General features: G+C 32.5%; 1 protein-coding gene across 1 annotated transcript; it reads left to right on the top strand.

Moving 5' to 3' along the window:
* Positions 1-3704: 3704 nt before the first annotated feature.
* LOC114758283 (rho GDP-dissociation inhibitor 1-like) lies at positions 3705-7812 on the top strand. Its single transcript, XM_028947313.1, has 5 exons — positions 3705-3899; positions 4461-4527; positions 6017-6235; positions 6758-6882; positions 7741-7812. Exons 1-5 carry the CDS (start codon positions 3705-3707, stop codon positions 7810-7812), a joined length of 678 nt encoding a protein of 225 aa, XP_028803146.1.
* The last annotated feature ends 19321 nt before the right edge of the window (positions 7813-27133 follow it).

Consider the following 27133-nt stretch of genomic DNA (forward strand, 5'->3'; position numbering starts at 1 on the left):
ATCTTTAGTTCTCTAGCTTACTTCAGAATGTCCAGTGATTTGTGCGAGTTCTGTGATTCATTGTATAATTTTGTAATCTGAATTGCTTGTATTAATTTGAAGCTTGAGGATTGTTTGGACTTGTTAATTGGTAACTATTTGTAAAAACCTGGTTAGTACTTGCTTTGTCTTTTTTTGAGATTGTGTTGATTATAGATTTGAGCTGAGTTGAATAATTTTTGTGATTGATACAATTGAGTTTATAATAGTTCATAGTTTGACTATTGGAAGAGGAATTAGTTCGTCATATTAACTGTTCTGAACTGAATCACTTAATCTCATTGTAATTTTCTATAGTCATAGAAGTTGCAATGAGCAGTTTGGCAAGTTGTTGGACATTTCCTCTTTAAATTTAGTTCTGGATTTTTCGATTCAAAGGTGAACTAGGAAGGCAGAGGCATAATCTTTAGGTGGATACTGCATCAATAATGTTAATCTTCTTCCTTGATTCATTGCTACTGTTTCTTAATAGTCTGTTATTGTAAAAGGAAAAAGAAAAACCAAAACTCATAAATATCAATCATCTCTATTTTACTAACTTTTCATACAAAAACTTAAGCTTGTTAATTTGATTAAATTGTGACTCATAGGATTGTTAGGAAATTTTATTCCATTCAAGCTCCTTGAGAACCGACCTAGGCTAGACTCTATTTCCACATTTAGCTTAGTAACTTTTGAAGAGTAAAATGACATGCTTTTCACCCACTCCTATTTCAAATTTCTTCCATACCTCATAAATATATACTACACTAAGTAAGTGAGGAGTTTGCTTTTTTTCTAAACATCTAGCATAGCATTTGACCCACACTTATATTTAGTCTTTAGGACTTTAACCCACAAAGCTTTTGAATTAGTCACAAGTTTCTAATAAAGCTTCATCATAAAAGCCTCATTTTCAAGTAGCATTTAACACCTTGATATTATTTTCACAAAGTATTTAGCACTCCCTGATATTATTGTCCATTTACATCCGCCATGCCTAATCTTATTTATATAAAGTTTATGGTGCTGGTTGCACAACAAATAAAATTGCTATCTAGCGTAAAATGCAAGAGCGCTAGTTGGAAGTAGTATAAAAATATCATTTCCACGAAGACTAAGGCAAATGTGCTCCTAATTAGGTTGAGTGAAAAATCAATTGGAATCAAGATCTTCATTCAGAATTCAGTTGTTTTACAATGAGAAAATTAATAGGGAAATTAAACTAAATTTGTAACTTTGACTTCTAGATAAATGGAGGCTAGGATTATCTGTCCTTTTTGCACTTCATGAAATTCAATTAAATCCCTCTCAATTAGCATGTAAGTGAAAACATGTTTGTCTAATGTTCTAGAGTATTTGATTAGGCATTCTCAAGTCAAAACCAAATTTCAATCATCATTAAAATGCACAATCTCTTGCAACATTTAATGAAGACAGCTTGAAGTATCAACCTTAATTTGACAATATTTGGTAGTAAACATATCTCTATTTTACCAATAAAGCATCCAACAATTGAATTTTAAGTCAAGCATGAATTTATCTAAGTTCTATATCCAAATTAGCTTTATCAAATCCAATCAAGATGAACAAAATAATCCAAGTGGTGGCTAAATACTAAGAAGCATTGAGCACAAGATAAATTCAACACGTAAATATCACTAAATACTAAAAGAGATGAATAATCGAGTGTCAATACATATAAAGGTTTGAAATAACCCTAGAACAAGCGGTTTAGCTACTCATAATTGGAAAAGAACAACAAATATATATGACTTCCATGTCCATATCAACAAATAAGAAAATAAAGGGAAAAAAGTTTAGCAAAATCAAAGAATGTAGCTTGAATCTCTTTAATCTTTCAATTCCAAGCTCTAAGATCTTCAAAATCCCAAATCCTAGCACCTTGCTGCTAAAACTAGTTTTTTTAGTCGCTCTCTCTATTCCTAGGTCAAGGATGACGTCCAAAATGCCCAAATATTGACTTCCTTAGGTGTTTTAATGTCAGAAAATGAAACTTTGCGTTTTGGGTACCATCAGGGTGTTATGACACTCCTACTGTTGTGCTATGGCACCAAAGGCATTGTTTCTCTTTGCACAAGGTGTCACGGCACTTCCATTTATATTGTCATGGCACCAGAGCTATCTTCTTTTCCTGGAATAGAGTGTCATGGCACCAGAGCTATCTTCTTTTCCTGGAATAGAGTGTCATGGCACCTAACACATGTTCCTTGACATTAGTAGATCTTCTTAGCTTGACTTCCATACTCATCAACTTGTTTATTTCATTTTTCTAACAATTTTACATCATTTCTTAATAATATTAACATTATACCCATTTGATGCCGTTGGTTAATTTCTCATTACCAACTCATGAAAACACTTCCAAATTTGCATTTATAACTCCCCAAATATACTCAAAATAGACTTCAAATCTATGAAAAATTGAGAGTCACTAATAAAGCACTAGAAAAATAACATTACGAGAACGGATGCAACATAAATAGGATTATGGTGTTTGTTGCAACTGAAAAGTAATATGAAGGTGATGGATGCTATCTTACCCATTTCTTTTCTAAAAACTTAATCACCTAACACAGTGCTTCTTTAAGTAAGCTCATTGTAAGGTATTAGTTTCAGTGCTCACCACCAATGAGGATAAAACTTTACATAATGCAAATCTAATCTACATGGTTCATATTTAAATTTTTGTGCTAATGTATAAAGTTGTCTCGAAAGCTTAAAATTGTCAATTTTGCCCTTTACTATTAAAAATATTAACAATTAATGTAGTTTATTAATGATAAAGTTGTTACAATTTTAAAATTTTATGAAAAATTTCTACTGAAAACAACGTCCGGGTGCCTAGCATTCCTAAGTAAAATTTTAGGACAAATTTGCATCTTAACCCTAAATTTTTACTTCCATATTTTGGGGAAAAAAAAAGTTGATAGATACACAATTTAAAATAAAAATAGTATCTTAACTATCATTTTTTAAACAAAGAAAATCAGGAAATAAAAACCATAGATCTAAAACATCAAATTTGAATTGTATAGATAAGATTTAGATAGTTTAGATTACATCACACCAATGAACACCAAACTGAATACTAGACCACGACTCGGCCGGTTGCCCCCTTGAATTTATGAACTGTAATGTTTATTCTAGCTAGCTCTTAAGCCAAGTTCCTATTATCCTGATGCCTTAAGATTTAAGACCCAGGCCAAATTAACCTCCTGAATTAGTAGGCCCAAGATACATATTAGCACTAATTCAGATACATCATACATGTAGCCGCTGAGAACATGTTATGAAGCTTGTTGGCTAAACAAAACATACCAAGAAAACAATTTTCTCCATATTGGATATTAGGAAGGCTAAGATAATGACATTATTTCGGATCACCGCAAGACTTTTTCCCATCTTTGGTTGACCACACAAAAAGCTACCAAACAAACAACCCAATTTTCTTGTCTTTTGCTTTTTGGGTTTTCTTCGTCATTCTCTTTCATGGTCTTCTCTGTGTTTTTGAAACACCCAGATACCCCCTTTTCGCTTTGAATTATCTCCTTCTTCGTACCCTCACACTGTACATGATTTTCTTTATCTAAGTTTTTGGTCGATCAAGTATTTAATATAACCATTATTGTTGCTGTTGATGAGATTGTTCAAGTTCTAAGAAAATGGGTTCTGATCACGAAGAGAAGGGAACAACAGAGGAAAAAGATCATGATGATGAGAGCCAAAGTACGAATTTTAGCAGAAAAGCGAGTGAGTCATCTGTGCATGTAACCGAGGAAGATGATGATGATGATCCAGGAGCCAAACTAGAGCTTGGTCCTCCTTGCTCTCTTAAAGACCAGCTCGAGAAAGATAAGGTTGGTCTCCCATTATGCTCAATCTTCAGAAATATCACATCTTTCTCATTTTTCTAGAATCAGTTTATATTTCGTCAATCAATGTGTCTCTTAATCCATCATGGGTTTATTCAATTGCCAATTAGACACATACAATAGAATTTACAAGTAAATAATAAGGATTAAGGTGTAAATTTATCTTGAAAATTTAAGATCGTAACAATATTACCCCCTACCATTAAATTTTTAAATTTTTGAGGCAAATTTACATTTAGAAAAACTTGTGATTGCCCAGCGTTCTTGAGTGATAACTTTCAAAACAAATTTACACTTTAACCCAACTAATGATACTCGTTTCTCAAACTCTTTATATAGTGTGCTAGTAGTATCAAAGTTCTTCTATGAAAAGTGATAATAGCTAATCAAAGATATGGTAAATATAATCATTGCGTCTCTTACCAATACCAAAAATCAAACGAGGTCTAATTGTGTAATTAACATTGTGATTCAACTAGAGCTCGCTTTCATGTATAATTTGGGTTTATTGTTGCCTTCTTTCTTAATTCGTTGAGCATATTATAGGACGATGAAAGTCTTAGGAAATGGAAGGAACAACTTCTGGGCAGTGTGGATATGAACAATGTTGGAGGTACTGTTTTCCTTACCACCTAATTATTGTATAATTCGAAGTTCTCATATTTTATTTTGGCGAGTTTATTAATTAATTTCTTATTTTACCAGCAATTAATTTCTTACTTTTGATGCTTTAGATTTAGGTGACTTTTATATTAATGATATAACTGTTTCAAAATGAAACAATATTTTAAAAAAAGACCGAGAAAATTGTAAAATCCCAAAGTAGGTATTTTCACAAAAAATATGGTGTTGTTTGCAAGTCAATCATTATCAAACATGTTTAAATGTTGTAACAAATTCTGATTTGGGATTTTGTAATTTTTACAGTTTTTATTTATCATTTTCCCTTTCAAAATTCCTATGTTCTCTTTTTCATTTGTTTAAAACCTTTTCTCAGACGTGGTCAAAGAAATTCCGGCAATGTTGGGGCTGTTTTTGGTTCAGAGGAGATTGGTGAACTATCGATTATAAGGGATAATTAAGGAGCGTAAAGGTCAAAAAAAAAAAAATTCACATGTCATCGTTATAAAAAATAAAGAAGAATTTAGGGGAAAAAGACACTATAATACCCTCAAAAATACTAAAAGACAAATTAGGATAGATGAATTTCAAAATCTCAAATCAAACCCTTTGTACTATTTCGAAATTTTAAAATATTTTAAAATAACAATATTGCCCTTACTCTCAGTCACTACTTTCACGTAATTATTGACTATTTTTGTTTCTAAACTTTTGATGACTACTTTTATTTAATTATTGACTACACAAGAGTAGTAAATAACTAACCAAAAAGTAGTCACGAGATCTCAAACAACACTCAATGCATTTTTTTTTAATTTTTAAAACAAAAGTAATCAATAGCGAGACCAAAGTAGTCAAACTAAATAAGAGTAGTCATCAAATTTTTAAAATTAAAAGTAGTCGATCACAATATTAGAGTAGTCAATAGTTAAATTAGAGTAGTTATTAAAGTTCTAAAAATAAATATAGTGAATAACTAAGAAAGAGTAGTTAATACATGAGAAAGAAGAGTCATCGGAGCTCCAGTGGCAGGCCACCTATAGGGTTACTGGCGCTAAAGCTCCGGTGGCCAAAAACTGGCGAAGAATGCTGAGGTGGTAATATTTAAGAAAACAAAACAAAGGAAAAAATAGTGAAGGGTATTTAGGTAATTTTTCCAGAATTGAAAATTCTGAAAGAGCACCAGGGGTCTGAACTCAGATTTTAAAATTCACCAAACTGATTTGTCTTTTAGCAATTTTTAGGGTATTTTATTATCTTTTTCTCAAGGATATGAAAAGAAATTCTTTAATTTTTTCCTTCCCTTTTTCTTACTAATACTTTAGGACCGTTTCGGTGTGCTGGAATTCAGAAGTATAAAATAATTAAGCTAGTTATTTGGCACAATTAACTAGTTACGATAATAAAAACTAAAGTAGCTACATATGCAGGTATAATTTTTCTGTTTCATTAATTCGATATTAGGGTTTTGAAATTCTCAGAAACTCTGGATGCTGAAGTGAAGATTACAAGCCTGTCAATTATATCCGCTGAGAGAGATGACATTGTTCTTCCAATCCCTGAAGATGGGAATCCACAAGGCCTATGGTTTACCCTCAAAGAAGGAAGCCATTACCGTTTAAAGTTCACCTTCCATGTCAGCAACAACATTGTGTCTGGCCTTAAGTACACCAATACTGTCTGGAAAACGGGTCTCAAAGGTGTGTATATCTATGTACATATCAAAAAATAATAACGTCTCTCGGACTTGGGGTGTTTGTTTCCCATCCTCTGCTACTCTCCCGCTGCCCCTTAAATTTTCCCAACTTTTCAGATATTTTTTTTAATAATTAGATTTTACATATGATGAGTAACATTTTAATATTTAATAGGGAAAAATGATGTAGTTTTAAATTTTTTTAAAGAAAAAACTCTAAATTAAAAAGAAACCGCACAATTTTATAGTATATTTTCTCTGAAAAATTATAAAACAAATCAAAACTGCAGCACGTTCTGCCCATATTAAAATGCCACTCATTTTATTTAAAATCTAATTATAAAAAAATAAGAAAAAAACATTTGGCAAGTTGGGGAAATTTAAGAAACAGTAAGTAGGGCAACAGAGAATGGCAGTACACACCCCAAATGCCTATATATCTATGTTTTGTTACGTACAAATCATTTTGAACATGTTACAAATTAAAACTGAAGTCTTAAGAGTTTATGAGAGTTGTTTGTTTCAGTGGACAGCGCGAGAGAGATGATCGGAACTTTCAGTCCTCAAGCGGAGCCTTATACGCACGAAATGCCCGAAGAAACCACACCTTCCGGCATGTTTGCTAGAGGCACTTATACAGCAAAATCGAGGGTAACTCACTCACTTATTAACAGAATACATTCAATTCATTGTTAGAATAAATATATACACGCACTATCATAAATACATACATATGTGTGTATGAGAAATTGATCACCTAGTTTTTGTAGATTTAATTATAACTTAATTCCTGAACTTTAACTCAGTATAACTCATTCCACATAGTTTTAACTCGGTTGAAAATTAATCTATACTTTAATTCAATACAACTTAGTCCTATAGAGTTTCAACCATTTAAAATGTTGGTTCCTACATTTTTGAAAATAAAATTATAACGACTAAAGGTTTTTTTTTCCAACTTCAGAGACTAATATTTTAAATGGCTAAACTATTGGTACTAAATTGCACCAACTCAAAGTTCAAAAATTGAGTTTCAACCAAGTCAAAATTATGGAGAATAAGTTTCAGCAAATTAAATTTAGGAACTAAGTTACAATTAAGACAAAAATATAAGAATTGAAAGATTGATTTTACTCTGTATGTATTCCTTCATCCTTTTTTATAAGAACCGTTTGAACATTTATAGAGACCAAAAAAAAAATTTCTTTTCAATTTTACCCTCGATTAAATGCCACAATCTCTCTTTTTTTCCTCTGTAAAAAGTCTTATTATTCCTAACGGCATTTAGTAGAGATATATTTGGAAACATTCTACAATCCTTATAACTTTCAATCGACTCTTATAAATTAAAAAGGGATGAAGGGAGTATAAAGAGAATACTTGCATGCAACTGTTCGCTTCAATACTATTATAACTTGAGTTAACTAATTAAGAGCATAAATTATGTCTTAAGGAAACTTTTTTTTGTCCCTGCTAATATATATGTGTGATGTGTTTTCTGTTTTGCAGTTTGTTGATGATGATAACAAATGCCATTTGGAGATAAACTATAGTTTTGATATCCGGAAGAACTGGGCTTGATTACTGAACATACACACACAATCTATCATATTCTATTTATAGAAATTTAGTTACCTTAGATTTTAGATTGCAATATATTGCACTCCATGTTTTTCCATATATAATTAGTTAATAGAGAAGAAGAAACATTCTTTGGCATTTGTTGTCCTAATTAATAAAATGTCTCAGGTTTGTTCCGGTATTTATGCTCCTCTAATGCTTTAAGTTATTTGTTCACAATTAATAGAGGAATGGTACTCTTCCAATCCTAAGTTATTTAACTAATTTGGGTAGTTGAAAATGTGAAATAAATTACATAATTCTAACAAATGTGACATGATCTTTCTAAAATACCTTTATGTAAGTTAGATAAATAATAGAGAAGAAGAAACATTCTTTGGCATTTGTTGTCCTAATTAATAAAATGTCTCAGGTTTGTTCCGGTATTTATGCTCCTCTAATGCTTTAAGTTATTTGTTCACAATTAATAGAGGAATGGCACTCTTTCAATCCTAAGTTATTTAACTAATTTGGGTAGTTGAAAATGTGAAATAAATTACATAATTCTAACAAATGTGACATGATCTTTCTAAAATATCTTTATGTAAGTTAGATAAATTAGTTTGAGAAAAAAATATAATAAATATAAAAAAAATAAAGTGGATGAAGGTCTTTACATTCAAGATCAAAACCAATTTCCTAACTAACCTCTACATTTAGGACAAGAGATGTATTCTCTTTCTCCTATATAAAAATATCGAGATATATATCACCTTCTCCCAATAATAATTATTATTTATATGAACTTTTAATTAAATGGCTGACAATTTTCACTTCATTACCAAACTACGCTCCTTGATCATAGTAGCTATTAAAAATATTTAACCACACCATATAGGCATGCTTAAATTATCCACACAATAAAAGAGATTAAGCCCATTTTCAAATTTTAGCTTCTCATTTAAAAAAGTGACGGGAAAAATTTATCCCTTGTAATATTTAAAAAGAGCACTAGGCACCACAATAAAATGTTGGGCCCAAAATTACCTATGATGATTCAAAAAGAACCCAAAAATGCTACTTTCGTTAAGCTGACCTAACATCACTTTAACTGAGTCTAGTTGGATTATCTGCATGGGCTAGTTTGCCTAATGAGATTGTTTTATATGGCAGGTAAGGAAGACTAATTTTTATGTGTAAAGAGCCATTAGAGCTGAGAGCTTCCTCTACTTAGGCCTCTATTAAAATGGGCACCAACTCCTGCAATGAAATTTATCGAGGTAGAAGGTGTGTTATGTGTGGCGAAAAAGGTGATCTAACTTGAGCAAGGAAAGCAGACATAAGGAGAGGAAGGAGATGGCATCATCATCTTACTTGATGACAGGAAGAACGAGAAGAAGGATAGTGATGATCAAAGCACCCTGCCACATGGATCAACATCAAGATCGTGCGAGGTATTGCCATCACAGAATGGTGGCTTCTCATTGGACATCATGGACAGAAGGCAACCCAAGAAAGAGATTTTATGGGTGTCAAAACTATTTCTTTGTCTACATCTATCTCATCTAACCCTTTTAGTCCTTCTATATCCTCTATCACGTCTTGTGTCTCACCTCTCTCAGTCCCTTCTGTTTTATTTATTTTGTTTTCCCCTATACTGGTGTCAACCCGAGATTCCCATTGCCAAATGTGTCCAGTTTAATTTGTCTAATACTCTCAACTATGGAACTATATATGCCCCTCTCGTAGACATGTCTTCTTTCTTCCACACTATTTCTAGCCAGGATACAAATTTGAATCAGCTTCTATAGTAACCTCGCGTACTTTTCTTGTAATGATTCCTCCATTTTTCCCTTTTCCTCTTTGATATCAATGTTACCTACTAAATTAGATGTCCTTATATCTACAGGAAAAAAAACAATAATCACTATCAATAGAGAGCTTCCATGACATTTCACTATGCAAATACAATATTAACAAGTTTTGGGTCCTATTCAAAGCTTAACTTTTGCTTTTGCCTGCTCTGACTTTGCCATTCCGTAGAGAATCCTGTCACATGCGTTGAAGATTTCCACCACATTGACCTTTCCACCCTCTCACTTTATTGCTTTCCTCATCAAAAGCCTTAGATTCTCTTTTCAGTTGGTTCTTCAATTTTCACTGTCGCAACCTTTTCTTTTATCGAAGGAGCCCTATACTTTTGCTCTTTCTCGATTACCTCTCTTTGGTCACATGTGATCCTTTTTTCTTTTTTTTTTTCAATTTTCTGCCAGCATACACAATTCATTCACTCACTGCCATGAATGTTCTTCTCCTAGTCAATACACAACCACATTGCACTTCATAATGTACATATCACCCTTCCCCGTCACCTAATTTGGTTAACATTTTCAAAGTAACAATCAACGTTGGTCAACTTAACAGAAGTAGTATTTTTGGGCTATTTTTGAATCATCACCGGTAATTTTGAGTCCAATATTTTAGTAAGGTGCCTATGCTCCTTTTGAATATTACAATGGGTAAGTTTGCCCATTTACCCTTTAAATAAAACCTTTTTCCTCTTGTTTATTCTTCCTTTTGGGTCCAATATTTTAGTAAGGTGCCTATGCTCCTTTTCCTGGATCTGAAATTTATTCTCCATGATTGTTTTTTATAATTGAATTGATATAAAAAAATTAGTAAAGGAGTAGGATTATGATTCCTTTCTGAGAGTGATAATTGAGTGAGATGAGTGAGAAGACTAGTGAGAAAAAGAATGTGTATATATTAGTTGAATGTCACGGGGTTCCGTTGAAGGAAAACTAGGATTGTTTTGAGGTGATATGTTCTCATCATGGCGAAGAGAAAGTAATGGATCAATGTAGGGAGGAAAAGAAATCTCATTCCTAATCAAAAAGAAGAGTGTGTGGAAAACACCAATTTCATGCAAAGCCAAGCTCATTCCTGATTAGAGGAGGAAGTTATAGCCCTTGAACTCAAAATCTACCCACGCTAAACATCAAAGATGAAAGGCTATAAAATAGTTGTGTTAACCATGAAAGGACACGCTAATTCTCACCTTATTAAGGTAGAATACAAATACAAGAATGATGAAGAATAGAGTGTAATCTAAGAACTTTGACACCTAAAAATTATTTTGCGTTTAGATGACCTGACAATAATTTTTGTAAACAATTGCTTTCTGATAGCCTTTGGTTAATACTGGGAAAGGTGAAGCTCAAATTTTAATCTATAGTGCAACAAAGTCAGGAAGGTTACAATTTAGGTGAGGATTCCCACTCTACCATTGAATACTCTTACTGCTCGCCAGTGCAAAAACAATAGTACCATTATGGAATGAGGGAAGTTTGCTAGAGTTAGCGTGGAAGTGGATTTAAACAAGAAGCTCTAGTCTTGATTTGTTTTAAGGAAAAGAATTTTTACGATTTAATATGAGAAGTTAGATGTGATTTGTTTTAATTAGGGTGAGTATGGACATAGAAAAGAGCATTATCCTCTCAATGCCTTAGTTGCAAGGGATAATACAACAAAAGAAATAGACACTCTAACCTATGAAGCAAGGGTGTCATAGAAGGAGCTTAATACAAAGCAATCATTGATTAGTATCTTGGGAGTCTCAATTAACGAGACCTATGGCTCTTGGATGCAAGCAAAACATGCTTTTCAATAGAGAACTCAAAAACGATGAGGCAAAGAAGAAACAACAACCACAGTTTATAGGAGTAGGAAAGTCAAATATGAAAGAACAGAAAGCTACCTCAAACTCACGATTTAACATACTTTAAGAGGCAAACATACCTGTCTTATCAGCTGAAAGGAAAGCAATTAACCAAAATATGGGTTCTATTACAGCATGGAGGAAGAAAAAGGGGAAAACTTCTTTCAGTAGAGAGGATACAATTTTTTGACATCAAAGAAAAGAGCAAGAAGGGAGTAAGTTTGAAAAGGGTGAAAGCAAGAAAACTCAATTCATGAAAGAAATGGCAAGTGACAAAATAAGGGATCTGAATAGAAAGGAGCAGCGACATGAAACTGAAAACAAAGAAAACCCTTTTGTGAACCCTATGGATTTTTGTAGAGGACTAAGCCCTTTCAATGCTTTGTCCAATGTGAAGAAAAAGAAAGTGGCAGGGAGAAAAAGAAGAAGCGTATCCAGGCCGAAAGTGTTATCCCCAAGACTTAAAAGAAAGCTGACCATGAGTATCCACCAACTAGTGATTGGATCACTTACAAGTCTTGGCCCAAGTAAATTAAATAACGCCACAAGAGAAATGATGGATAATAAGGAGCATAAATGGAAAAAAAAAAAAATGAAGACATGGATATCATAGTACAAACAGAAAATTTGTAACATCCTAATTTTTCATTCTTAAGATTTAAATATTTGAAAAAAAAATTATTTTATGAAAAATCCAATTTTATCTTATAATTATTTGAACAAAGAAAGCTTACCCAAAAATTTGATTTTTTTTTTTACAAGATAAAATTAGAAGATAAAAAGTGGGGAAAATATACAAGTTCGGGCCTTAGACCCATTAGGGTAGTTTGCTCTAATTTCTTTTATATGTAGCCTCGAATTGTCCCAACTCCACGCCGCCTTTTTCTTTCTTCTTCCCGTCCATTCGGAGCCTAAGAGTCCTCCCCCACTCCTTTTCAAGCTGAAGTTTCACTTTGTAGATATTTTTGGTAAGTAAATCAATCTCTTTTCATTAAACTCTCTTCATAAAAATTATTCTACTTTTTTAGATCTATTCAATGATAGTAATTTTATACTGCTTAGAGAAAATTTTTGAGTCTCAAGTCTAGAGAAAGTATTGAGTTTTGATGATTGATGATTGTAGTATTATTGAGCTATTTTAGTAGGTCATTTTTATCAGTTTAGTTTTATTTATTAGATAACTTAATATTTTAAAATAATTATTATAGCTAAAAAGTCTATTATGTGTCAAAAATATGATATTTATGCCATGAAAATTGTGATTAGATTATTTATTTATGAATACTTAAGGTACTATTAAATTTTTGATGGTTTGATTTTGAAGTTTAAACCTCAAATGAGACTTTTATAATTTAAAATATAATAATTTCATATTTGAGAATTTTGAAAAATTCTTTTTATTAGAGTAAATAATTAGGAGGATGTAAATGAGTAATTTAGTTATTAGAAAATTGCAAATTAGTGCTAAAATAATAAATTATTGGATTATTGATTTGAGTACAGGATTGACCCTGTGATAATCATTTTTTTTGTTTTGGCGAGTGGTAATTACTTTTTACTTGTTATGTATGCTAATGTGTTCTTTGTGAGTATTTTACTATTTTGAAATAATGATATGCTATTTGGAACTTGATAAAATATGTTATTTCTTTTGAACTATGAAAATTATCTTGTGGGACTCTTGGAATTGTGATTAAGAAGTTTAAAAAAATATATGATCTATATCTTATAGATTATGTTGAGAAAAGATTGACATATTTCTAGTTATATTATGATTGATTGGATTTTGAGTTCAGTCACATTCTACCATGTACTAAAGCCGCAATTGATGCATATTGGTTGGTTTTCTTTGCCCCACCGTAGTAGGGGAAGAAGGCCTTTGTAGCTCCTTACTCGTCACCTGTCATATCCTGTTAATTTTAACCTGACAAATAAGGAATTTAGAAATAACCAAGGGTGAGGTAGTACAACAGAGATAGAGACGGAATGACTTTTAAAATGAAACCCAAGCAGGGTCGATCAAGGAAGGACAGAATTAGAAACTATGTCTGAAATTCCTAGAAATTATTGAAAATTCATTAAAAAAAAAAGAATAAATGGTCTAGAATAGTACTTTAAGGCAGAATTAGAAACTATGTCTAAAATTCCTGGAAATTATTGAAAATTCATTAAAAAAATAGAATAAAGGGTCTAGAATAGTACTTTAGGACAATAAGGTGAAAGTAGAATAAAAATAATTTATTTTAGGGTTTTCTATAATTATTAGTATTTTTGACTAATTAAGAAAAAATTAGACATAATGAATTATGTTAAATATACAAAAGCCTTAACAATTTAGAAAAAAATGAGAAATTTTTTTGAGAGGTTGTTACAGATTGTAAAATTATTTCCTACCTTTGAAAATACAGAAGTTAGCTTTAAAAATACTTAAAGCCAAATTATATCGATAAAAAACTGATTTCAAGAAAAATTAAATAGAAAGAGTTATAAGTCAAATATTGACCTAAAAAAATTGAAAAACTTCTCCTTAATGAAAGAGAGTCATTGGCATAAAGAAATGAAATTTTATAGCTATTGGATTACATAGGATCTGAGAAAAATTTAATCGATATGGTGAGATTATACACTAGAATAATCTAAAGCTTGGTGGAACAATTTTTCCCCCCAAATCTTCTGCTAATTTTGGTGCCAAGTATGAGGGGAAGGACATGGATAGAATTACACAATTTGTTAAGAGGCAAGCTTGGAAGAAATGAAATTGTTTAATAAAAAATTATATTTTTATCACATGTGTAATAGGTGGATGGACATGTGGCTTGATCATAGAGTGGAAGACTTGATCGGAAGCCAAGTAGCCATTGAAAATTTAGGGTTTTTCAAGAGCAAAACAAGAAAATCCAAGCCAAAAATTTGTCTATAAATACCCCATAATTCAAATAATTTCAATAAAAAGAAAAAATTAGGAGGAAATGTTTTGCTCTTTAGTCTAAGGAAAGAGTAAGAGAAAAAGGAAGAAGACCAAGTTGGTTTCAAGCAATCATCCAAGGTAAGATCAGGCTTTTATTAAGGATTTAATTGCTTTGATTAGTGATTGTTTTGGGATTGATTTAGATGGATAAAAATTGGTCAAAAACCCTATAGAACCTTCAATCCAAATGCCATATAACTTGTTATGAATGATTAGAAGATAGCATAGGGATTGGAGGGTATAAAATGATTGAAAACTTGTGCTTTAACTTGGTTTATAAAAGAATTCCAACTTGTGATAAATATATGTGTACATCTTTCAACCAAGAGAGGATCATGAGGCTAGGGTTTGATTCATGTTAATTTGATGCCTCTAATGAGTTTAGAAAATAAAATTATGTACAACTATATTGAGAAAATGTGTTTGGAAGCATTAACATTAAAAATGAAAATTTTGGATTTCCATACCTTGTGTCTCAACGAAACATGGAACCTGGGGAAGGAGTTAGATTTTGATTACTCCAAATTCAAATATATATTCTACATGAAAAATCATGTAGAAAAATGATACAAAAGTTATGTTAACAAAAATGATGCAAAAATCCTAAAATCAAGGATAAAGGGTTAAGGTTTTAGGTTAAGTTTTAATGAAGTTGTTTCAATTGATATTTAGAGAGCCATTATTGTGTAATTGATAGGCATTGAGTTTGGACAAGAGGAGACTCAAGAACAAAGGCAAGGGAACAAGAATCAAAGATTTAACAAAGGTAGCAAAAACTTACAATTTTAGTGTTGACTTGTATTGATTATTTTTGCTATGTGTTCTGTGTCATAAAGTGGTTGAGTTAGTTATGATAAAATGTGTTCAACTCCTTGTGTCTATATCTTAGAAATATGTATAGTTGGATTGTTTAATAGTACGATCATGTGCTCCCTTTCCATGACATGATATTATATATGAATGCATGAAAATGTTGAATATATATAGCATAAAGTAACCTTACATAGTTAAAATTATGATTATTGTTCTTTGCTACTGAGATTTTTTTTGAAATCTCACCCCCCCTTTATATCTAATTGACACCACTAGGGATTAGCACTTCAAGGGAAAAAGGAAACAATGTGGAGGCTTAAAGAAAATTTTCATGAAATGTCATGTAATTATATATATGGTTGACTATGTTATGTAATTAAGAGTTTTAATTATATTTATGTAATGTTGTGTAAACTTTGATGAATGGATGTATGGGATAATAATCCCACCTCTTGAGAGGTATGATGATGCATAAGTATATGATGGTATGAATGGTAAATGGTAAATATGGAGGGTATGGCCTAAATTTTATAAGTTAATGCAATTAAAAAAAGATAGAAATTGTCAGAAAATCAAGCTTTTGGGGCTATGATTTTTTTTAACCAAATGAAGGAATCTGGCCATGATATTTGGTGACCTTAAAGTTCACATTCTAGGCTTCAAGTGAAGTGGTAGATTACTAATGTGGAGTCATATGCCAAAAGTTATAAATTTTTGAAATTATAATAAAAACCTGAAAATTAAAAGTTGACGAAATGAACAGTACTTTTTACACAAAAAATGGAGCCTGATTGGTAAAAGTAATTGACCAGTGATTTTTTTTTCATGTAAAGAAATAAAAGAGCTTCAAATAGAACTTAAAACCACCTTATTTTGATTGTTTTAGAATTAGTTATAAATGTTTAAAATTGGCTAAAATTTTAGTGTTACCAAGTAAATAGTAACTTGCAAAAGCGATTTTTCAAAGTTTGATTTTCTAAGTCTAATGCTATACAATATGATTTTATTTAACATTCTTTGCCTCTATATGTGGTTGTAAATTAAGGTTTTATATTTTTTATATAAGGGCAAAGGTTTTGGCTTTATATAGTATGTCCTGTTGGTGTGTTAGAATTGTTGCATTAGTTATATGTGAAAGGATTTACTGGAAATTAGTAAAATGGCTTGTGTAGAGGAAGCTAATTGAAATATCCTTCCATTTGACTGCTTTAGTATGTGTCCGAAAGTGTTACAGTTTAAGTGAATTACAAAATAAACCAGTAAATTGAAATTTTAAAATTTAATTCTCAGGTTACTATTCACTGATAAATTCCAAATTTTTGGTCTGATTTTGAGAATTCATAACTAATTATAGAAAAATCACATCGAAGTGACTTAAATTGCTATTTAAATCCCTTTCCATTATCTATAGAGAAAAAAATACTTATTGGTTCATTTCCTTACTCATTCATTCCATAATTATCTAGAAATTTATATTGTACATTTGGTCAAATAGTACATTTTCAAATTCTCTGTTCTAATTTTGACCAATTATATCTCTTAGTACACATATCCGTTTTAGGTGATCTATCACTTATCTTAAAGCTTAGGATGTGTACTAATTTCTTACCAAATTTCATCTTCAGATTCATTCGTTTACTTTACCTTTACTCTGTCACAAGTTCATTGCTCATAATGGGAAAGTTTTCCCTTTGCTTACATTGACATGTTATAAAATTTTTTTATCTTGCATGCTATCATTTCAACATACCATTGATCATTTTCATGCATCATCAAACTCATTCATATATACCAATATCATTATTTATCTTTACATAATATTATAAGTATATTCATTACATACATCATCATAAGAAATTACATAACATGAAATAACATGATACATTTCTCAATATCTTCTCTTTTGTTGATTCAACATCTTGCATTCCTCTTCCTTACTCACAAACCTATTATAGTTGGTTAAGGGATGGTGAGACTTGAGAGAATCTTAGTATCAACTATTACCATATATGTATGCAAGATGGATGCTTAGTACATGGCATGTTTGCTTTATATAAATTCATGCTCATATAATAACATGCTTACATGCTCAATATTTCATTCACACATGGCCATAAAACATACAAGAAATAGAGCATCATTCAACCATTCATACTTTATATCATTTCAAAGCAACATCATACTTAGCAATACACACAAGCATAAATATCAAGCAACAATAAGTGTAAGTTCACACTACTCTATAACTTTAACCTTTCTTCTTGCCCTCTTTTGCTCACTCTTGCTTCCAACCATTAACGTTATTTGTTCAACATTTTTCATTCATCTTCCTTGATCTCACATTGCCTAACACATCATTGCTATTCATTTATTAGAGTCATGGAATCAATGATATTCATACTTTACTCTTTAACATACTTTAACCTCTAACTTTTGGTCTTTGATTCTGATCTTTCTAAATTCTACATGCTATTCCTTGATAATTTTTCATGTAGAATTCATTTTCAAGCTCAAATTAATTAAAATCCAACTCCTCCCACTTCACCAAGACATGGCTGAATACATAGGGATTTTAGTGTAAAATTTTATTTTGAATTCCAATACTTCCAGGCTTACTTTTTAAGTTATACTTTGCACAGTTTTTCATTATAAACACATTAGAAGCATCAAATCAACTTGAATCAAGATCTAACCCCATTAACCCATGTTGGCCAAACCACGTACTCTAGGTAAGCAATCATGAAATCTTTCATAAACTAAGTTAAAACACAAAGTTTCTAACCATTCTTTATCTTCTAATCTCTATGTCATCTTCTAATAATTCATAACAAGTTATATGGCATTTTGGGCAGCAAGGTTCCATAGGATTTTTAGCCATTTTTATCCATCCAAAACAATCACTAATCAAGGTAATTAAATCCTTAATGAAAGCCTTTGCTTACCTTGGATGGTTGTTTAAAGCTAACTTGGTCTTCTTCTTCCTTTTTCTCTTCCTTTTCCTTAAACTCAAGAGTAAAACCCTCCCTCCCTAATTTTTTTTACCAAAATTTTTTGAATTAGGGAGGTATTTATGGATAAATTTTTGGCTTTTTACCCTTGAAGTTGCTTGAAATTACAAGGGTCTTGCCATCCATTCAAGCCTTTTGCCATGTGTTCAAATCCCTTGTCATGCCATTTGATCTCTCACCACATGTTATGCCACCTAATTCACATGTGATCATAAAATAATATTTTATTATAATCTAACTTCTTATGCCCTTAGACAAATTGTATAATTCTATCAATGTCCCCTCATTAACATTAAAACGGGGAGGAAAATAGGGAGAAATTCATGCTCCCTCTCACTCTTGATTTACCCGGTAACACTAAGACATATTCTAGTAGCTTTTTTCATTTCAAATAACTTCACATGGCATTATATATACATGTATATAGAGAGAGATACTTTTCTCATCGTCTCTCGATTAAACATTTAATAATATGATATCAAAAAATCTAGGTGTGATTGGTAGCAATAGGGAGATAGAAACACTAGTTTTTTTATACTTTCATGGTGATTAAAAGAATAAGAAACCATATAGGGAGGCTTCAAAACTCACTTGGTGAATGAACCTCTAATTAGAGAAAGTTGAAATAAATGGCTTTCTCTCATTATCAAAATTTTTTTAGAAGTGATCAAGAGGTGTTTCCTCTTTTCACTAACTCTAACAGATTTTCTATACTAAGTAAGGAATATAGATATTGACTATCAAGGGTAATTAATGATGTAAAGATAAAAAAGGCCATATTTGATCTAGGAGCATTTAAAGCCCCTGGTCTTGATATGATATAAACCATTTTCTATCAACAATATGGAATGTGATAGGTGAAAATATGTGCCGATTGATCAAAGATATCTTCAACTCTCTTTGCCCATCCCTAAGATGGAGAAACTAAAGAACATCAAAGATTTTTAAATTGTGTCCCTTTGTAATGTTGGCTATAGAGTGGTCACTAAAATTCTCAGCAGGTGTTTGAAAGCTATTATGAGAAAAGGGGTAGGATATGATCAATATAGTCATATTGTAAGCAGACAAAACAATAACAAAATCCTACTACTCACGAAGTCATTCACTCCATGAAAAACAAGAAAGGAAAAACAAGATGGTTAGCTATAAAGATTGATCTTGGAAAATCATATGACTTACTAGAATGGTCTTTTATAGAAAAAACTCTTAAAGTCGTTGGTGTGAATGATAATATGAGGGATTTGATCATGGCATGTATTACTAGCTCTTCCATTCAAGTCCTAAGAAATGGGAAGGCTATGAAGAATATATTTTTCTACTAGAGGCATCAAATATGGAGACCTTATTTCCTCTTATATATTTACTTTGTACATGGAAAGTGTAAAACCCTTTCCCCCAAAACATTATAAAATCGTCATAAAATCATTACTATGGTAGAAAAGGAAAGCTGTTAAAATGAACTACCATAGTAGAAAGAAATTTGCATATTTTTAGAAATTGACTTTCAAACTCGGGTCAAACCCAAACTCCGTTGCATGCAACTAAAAATCATTCATTAACATCTACTGGGCCTTCGAGCCTCCGGCCTGGGTAACAACATACATCACATCAGTCCATCCAAATGGTTTCCAACACAATAAATCAGAGTTTCATAAGACACTAGAAATGGCCTCCGGCCAACCAAAATAAGGAGATAACATTCTCTCCAGTTTACAACAAGGCCGGGTAATCAAAATATTTCAAAAGGGATCCTAAATGTGGCAATATATACTAGCCATACATATACAAGGGCTAGAGGCCTAAAGCTAACCAAGCTCAAGCCTCTGCGTCTCTTCCCAATGGCACACGCCCGGAACCTTCACCTGAAAACATTGTAAACCACGGGGTGAGACAACGTCCCAGTAACCAATCTTTCCAAGTCAAGGTACTACTAAATAGGTGCTTGTGAGGTGTCAAGTGGGGCAGTTCACAAGTAATATGATAATGATAGCCACAACAAGTCATGCAAGTGCAATGATGTAATCCCATCAACCATATCCCTCACTTTGGGGGATTTTCAAGAGCCGACCCGGTCTATCCCTCACTATGAGGGACATAAGGAGCCATAAAAAGCCTATCCCTCACTCTGGGGGACGTAGGGAGCCAAAAGGCCTATCCCTCACTATGGGGGACATAAAGAGCCAACCATCATGCATTCATGGAGGCCTTACCATGTGGTAGTAACAATCAAAACTCTCACCAATTCCCAATTCATGCATCATGCTCAAACCATAATTAAAGAGTTAATAATCATTTCACAATTAATTTCTTTCAGTGGCCTATCTTTCACAAGTTACAAATTCAATCAATATCAATTTAAACCCCACAAGACGGTTTTCCTTTTCAATATACAACATACACTTTGAACACAGTTACTACTCGAAGCACAAAGCATAAATCCACTCACAGTACCACAAAAGCATGTACAAAGGATTGGAAAGTGGTTACCTCTTGCCTGAGCAAGGAATAACAAACCGACAATACGGCCCCGTGCACTAACAAGGCTCACAACCGGTCTACACAAGCACACAAACACACAACCATCATGTATTAGCTTTCAACTAATAATGTGGCTAAAACAACACTTGGGAACACAAAAATTCCTAACTCCAACCAAACTCTACCCAACTCAAAGGGTATAACCATCAAGGCAACACTCCAAGGTAAAAAATCCATTTAAAACCATAATTCCTTTCTAAACATCAATTAAAACTCATAACCTCAAGGACCCACTATAGGAATTCAACACCCAAACATCCCATTTGAACAATAGAAGTCTTAACAACATTCTAAACCGATTAAACATCCAATTTAACCCTCCTTAACATAACCCAAATCACAAAACTCAAAATCAACCTCTCTATTATCATCCTCAATCACAAACCTCCCATTTCTATAAACCCTAGCTTCAAAAGCTCAAAGTTCTTTAAATCTAAGAAAACTACACTAATTAAATACTTAGACTAACCCAAAGCAATCAATTAAACTCAAAACAATCAAAAACCTCAATTCTATAACAACCTAGAAAACTCTAAGGTTTCACCATAAATCCTCAGAAATTCCAAGAAAGAAAGTAGATTAGAGGTTAAAATCACTTACTTGAGGTAATGGATCCTTAGAAACACCTTTCCCAAGCCACAACACCGAAACCCTAGCAGAGCTTCTCTCTCCTCCTTCAGATTTTCTAATTTTCGCAGAAACAGAACCTCCCGCGACTATATAGATTTGACACCTTTCGCCGTGGCGAACCCAGAACTTCGCCGCGGCAAACTAATCCCGAGAGGGATTACTCGCCTGAAAACCTGACTTCGCCGCGGTGAAAGTTTCCCGAGAGGAAACTCTCGCTTGCCTAGAAAACCTTCGCCGTGGCGAGACCTTCCCGAGAGGGAAACCTCGCTCACCTGAACAACTTCGCCGCGACGTCCCTATGACTTCGCCGCGGCCAAACCTACCCGAAAGACAATCCCCCTTGGAACTCCCGGTTCGCCGCGGCGAACATACCCTGAGAAGGGTCTGTTCACCTATTCCTCTAACATACCTCAATTCCAACCCGAACACCAAGATCAACATTAAATCACTAATCTATCCTCAAAATCAACCAAAAAGAGGCTATTAAAACCCGATAAAACTTATGATATTACAGAAAGTCTTAACCATTTTGTCCAAGATGCTATAGAAGAAGCTTTGTGATCACTAATTCACCTAAACTTTGGAGGACTTCCTTTATATCATCTCTTTTCTATAGATGACTTGATTCTCCTTAGTGAGGCTTCTACAACTCAAGATGATAAAACCAAGATGTGTTTCTCCAAAAATGTGCACTTTTTAAGATACACACAAATGATTTCATAAATGGGAGTAGGTTTGACAAGTAACTTGGGTAAATATTTGGGTATTCCTATGGTTCATAAAAGGGCTTCTTATGGACTATTTTCTCCTATACTTGAGAAAACCCAAAAGAAGCTCTAAAGCTCGAAAAGAAGATATCTTAACTTCGCAAGGCATGCAATGCTCATGAAACCATTTCTTTCTTCTCTTCCCTCATACCATATTTAAACTATTATGCCTTATAAGCTTCTTATTAGTAAATTAGAGAAGAAGAATAGAAGTTTTTTATGGGTGAAAATGAGCAAAGAGGGAGATTATACTTTATCTCTTTGTTAAAAACTATACAGGATACCTTGGGTTTAAAAATCTTCATGAGCAAAATGGGGCCTATATTATGAAGCTATTTTGGAAATTACTCAATGAGAAGATTGCCTTATGGGTTCAAGTCTAGATAAGCAAATATGAGTATGACGATAATCCTATGGCAAGAGAGGAAAAGAAAGCTAGCTCTTTACTAATGTGGAAAGTCATCTATGAGGTATGAGACTGTTTTAGAAAGGGAATAGGGAAGATAATTGGTGATGAAGTCTCCACTTCTTTCTGGCTTGATAATTGGTTAGAGATAAATGTTCCTCTTATTGCTTTGATCCCAAGACTTGTAAATCTTAATGATACTAATAAATGGGGAGAATGGTTAGAAAAATTAGAAACTATGTTGTCTTATTATGTGATGGAGAGACTTATTTGTGCACACTTACCCTGCGAGGAAGAAGGAGAGGATAAATTCAAACAGAAACTATCTATTGACCATTATTTTAAAGTAAAATATGTGTATCATTTTATTGTTACAAGACCCTACAAGGTTGTAACATCCCAAATTTTAGGCTTAGAGGTGTAGGAAATAGCCTAAGATGTGAAGGCTACTAGACCCCTTCTAGCAAGAGTCCCAAAAGTTCCCTGGAGGGACAGGGGGATTTTTGGAGACTAAATCGCAAAGAGAAAGTTTGCTTGGACTGAGAAAAGAGGAAGATAGAGACTTCGGTGAAGCCTCAGGGGGTTCAGTATAAGGAGTTGAGGTGATTAAGGGCCATAGGCTGTGCTCAGAACCTCAGTAGAAGGATTCCTGAGATTAAACTCAAGTAGAGACTTAAATGTAAATTTAAAAAGTTCCAGACTGGAAATTGAGTAGTGATGCAAGTGGGCTCAAATATTTGAGAAAAATTTCAAAAAAAATGGGAAATGAAGTTTGAAGGCCCGTATAGGGTAAAAATGATGAAAATACCCCTGAAGCAAATTGATGAGATTCACAGGGTTCTAGCTAATTATAAATATTTATTAAAATTGAATTATTTAAAATATGAGGAGGCCTCAGTTAATTAGAGAATAATGAAAAATAATACTTGAGGAATCATCACAGGTTTTAAAACTAATTCCATCCCCATAGAGGAAAGAGGTTAGCTTTAACAGAATTTAAAGCCTATTTGTGCGCTATCTGGGGAAAATCAAAATAAACCGTCTATAGGTTGACTTTTAACTTAAGAAAAATTAGAAAAATTTCTTGTAACGAAAAAATAGTATTGGTGCTTAGAGACAGATTCTCGGAGTCATAGACCAATAGAAAAAATTCGATCAAGTTTACTCCGAAATAAATATTATTAAATGTTTTAATGAAAGAACAAAGGGAAGAGCACTACTCTCTTTTTAGGCATGTTATATAATGCCATGTGAAGTTAATTGTGATTTTAAAAAAAAAGAGTGCCAGAATATGTCCTAGTGGTCTAGGTAAGTCAGGAGCTAAAAAAGTACCCTATACGATGCAGAATGGCTAGATAGGTAGAGGAATAGTTAGAGGCTGCATTTTGCCTAAATTTCTCCCTCTTTTCCTCCCTATTTTAATGCCAAAATGGTGAGGAGACATGAAAGGGATTATATGTATGGTTAGATGGAGGGAGAAGGTATTACATGTATGGTTTAATAGAAGACGAATAAAAAGGAAAGACACATGGCATTAGATTAAGCTTCATGCCCTAGGATTTACACATATGGATTAATCAAGATAAAAGGCAAGAAGATAAGGGCCACATGGTCAAAGAGATTAAATGAATGGCTAAGATTAAACCGCATACACACAAGATCAAGGGCCAGAATTTAAGCAAATTTTTATAAATATCTCTCCTGCCCATTTAGGTTAAGATTTCAGCCAAACACAAGAGAAAAAAGAGAGAGGCCGAGCAAGGGAAAGCCAAGGAATGAGAAGAGGGAAAGCTTGAAGTCCCATCCAAGATCAAACTCTAACACAAAGTAAGATTGTAGTTTTTGATATTTTTATGTTTCCCATGGTGTTATTGAGTTTAGATATGGTTTTGTTAAGTTTTCAAGGCCAAAAACTTTAAGGAGAGGTGCTACACGAAATTTATAAAGTGAGAACAAGATGGAATTGAAGTTAGATTAACAATTAAAGGCTAGAAAAGAATCAAGTGGTTTGTGATGAGTTTGCAAGAAAACCAACTTCTCCCTAACCCCTGAACAATATTGGCCAGACCTAGAGTTTGAGTTAGGACTGGAATTCGATAATTTTGATACTTCCAATGTGTTTAAAATGAAAATTTTTATAGGGTATAAGTGAGAAAGAAAATTTGGAAGCATTGAAATTGAAAATGAAAGTTTTAAACCCTAACCTTAGGTGATTTCACCCAAATTGTTTTGAGGGGGAAGGAAGTTGATTTTGATTATTTTGAGCTTAGAAATAAATTTTACATGTAAAATTATATGGGAATAGCGTGTGGAATTAATTTTAGAGAGATTGGAAATAAAGCTCAAGAATTAAGGCTAAATTATGATTAAAAAAAAAAGTTAAGGATGGAATGTGTTTGATGTCATGGCTTTACTAAGCATATGGCATTATGTGATTGATGCATTTAAGGCTATGAGACATCAAGGAAGAAAAATGGTTGAGTAAGCAACATTAATGGTTGGAAGCAAAGGAAGGAAAAAGAGCTAGAGAAAGGCTCAAAGACACAAGATAGTAAACTTATTCTTATTGTATGCTTGATATGTATGATTGTGTGTTGATGTTGCTTGATGATGATTTAGAATATAAAAGATTGAATGTTTCTCTATTCTTGTATGTTTCATAGCCATGTGTGAATGAAATATTAAGCATTAAAGCATGTTATTTTATAAGCATAAAAGTATGAAAGATGTAACCAAGCATGTCATCTACCAAGCATTAGTATTGCATACATAAAAAAAAAGAAGAAAAAGAATTGAAGAAAATTTATTGTAGTACATTATGCAATTTGCATGTCAATGTATGACATGAATATGCCATTAATGTTGTATGATGATAAATGACGATAATGGCATGTAAGATTGAATATGATGATGTATGAGAATTAATTATACAATATTGGAATGATAATATGCATGAAAGGAATTAAATATGAATTATTAATGCAAGTAAGGGGGATAAGTTATCTTTAAATGAGCCATGAAATTATGACAAAGTGGAAATAAGGCAAACGATGTAATTTGCATATGAAATTTGGTATGGTCAAAGTACACATGCTGAGCTTTAAAACAAGTGGTAGGTCACTTAAAATAGATATTTGTACTAAGAGTTATAACTGCTCAAAGTTAGGAAAAGAAAACTTAAAAGTATAGTTTTTACTAAATGAACAGTAAATTTTCACTAATTAAAGTAAAAATTGGCAAGGGTTAAATCTAAAATTTTTTTTTTCCCTGTAAAGAATTAAAAGATCTTCAAATAAAATTTTGAACCACCTCAATATGATTTTTTTTATAATTAGTTATGAATTTTCAAAATTTGACCAAAAATCTAGAATTTACCAATAAACAATAAACTGAAAATTAACTTTTAAATTTTTAATCTATGGGCTTGCTTCATGATCTGCTTGAACCGTAATGCTTTCGGATGCATACTAAAGGTGGTTTAAGGTAGGATGTTTCACTAGTTGCCCTTTTGGATGTAAGGACATAAAAGACTCAATGCATTTGCTAAAAGATTGCTCCAATACTTTGCAATAATGGAAAGCTATAGTTGATCCCATATTTTGCATTAATTTTCTTGTTTATAGGGAAGGGACTAGATGAAATAAAATCTCAAAAAGGAAGCAAGTCAAATTCATACGAAGAAAATACCTTAGTCAATTTTCTTTAAACATATATGCTAGGATATTTGGATATTGAGATGCAAAAGATTGTTTAATCTAGGCACTACTAGTAGTAATGCAAATGCTTAGTCCAACTTTTTTCATGCTTATTGTGACTAAGATTTTTTAGGTGTTGTGCTTTCTACACAAAAAATTATGGGAACGACTTGAGTTTAGGTGATCTTGGCCGTGAGTATTTTAATTTGGAAGTAGATGGATTTGTGCTCAATGATGGGAAAAGTAGTTGTGGGGGAGCAATTTATGACAAGGAGAAAAGATGGATATGTGGCTATACTTGTAAGCTTACAACAGTTCCACCAATAATTGCAACGGTACGCAGAATGTTATTCCATAGCTTAAGTTTGTGTTAGTCCCAAGGTTTTCGAAACACTGTACCTTGACTGCATAGAAGTCATCAATTTAATCTCTAGATGGCGTGATCGTAGTCACCCATTTTGAGGTCTTATTGATGATGTTAGATCTATTGTTCATAGAGATTAGCATGTTATGCTAAGTCATATCCTTAAGGGGAATATCTTGTGTGCATACTATTTAGCAACACTTTCCAATAACTTAGATTTTCATTTTTGTATCATAGATCAACATCCCCTTATTAGATAGTTAGACGAATGTAGATGAGGAAAATATGATACTCTTTCCAAGTCTTTTCTTTAGTGTTTATTACGAAATTTTAGTATTTTACCAAAAAATTAAAGATTATGATCCCTTCAGTGAGGTATCCACCATTCAGAGAAAGCAAATACTTCTATTTAGGCCATTAGCCCGTTTTTATGTT

Source organism: Neltuma alba, unplaced genomic scaffold, assembly GCF_004799145.2.
Source record: "Neltuma alba isolate B1F8T4 unplaced genomic scaffold, ASM479914v2 tig00010684_pilon, whole genome shotgun sequence".
Lineage (NCBI taxonomy): Eukaryota > Viridiplantae > Streptophyta > Magnoliopsida > Fabales > Fabaceae > Neltuma > Neltuma alba.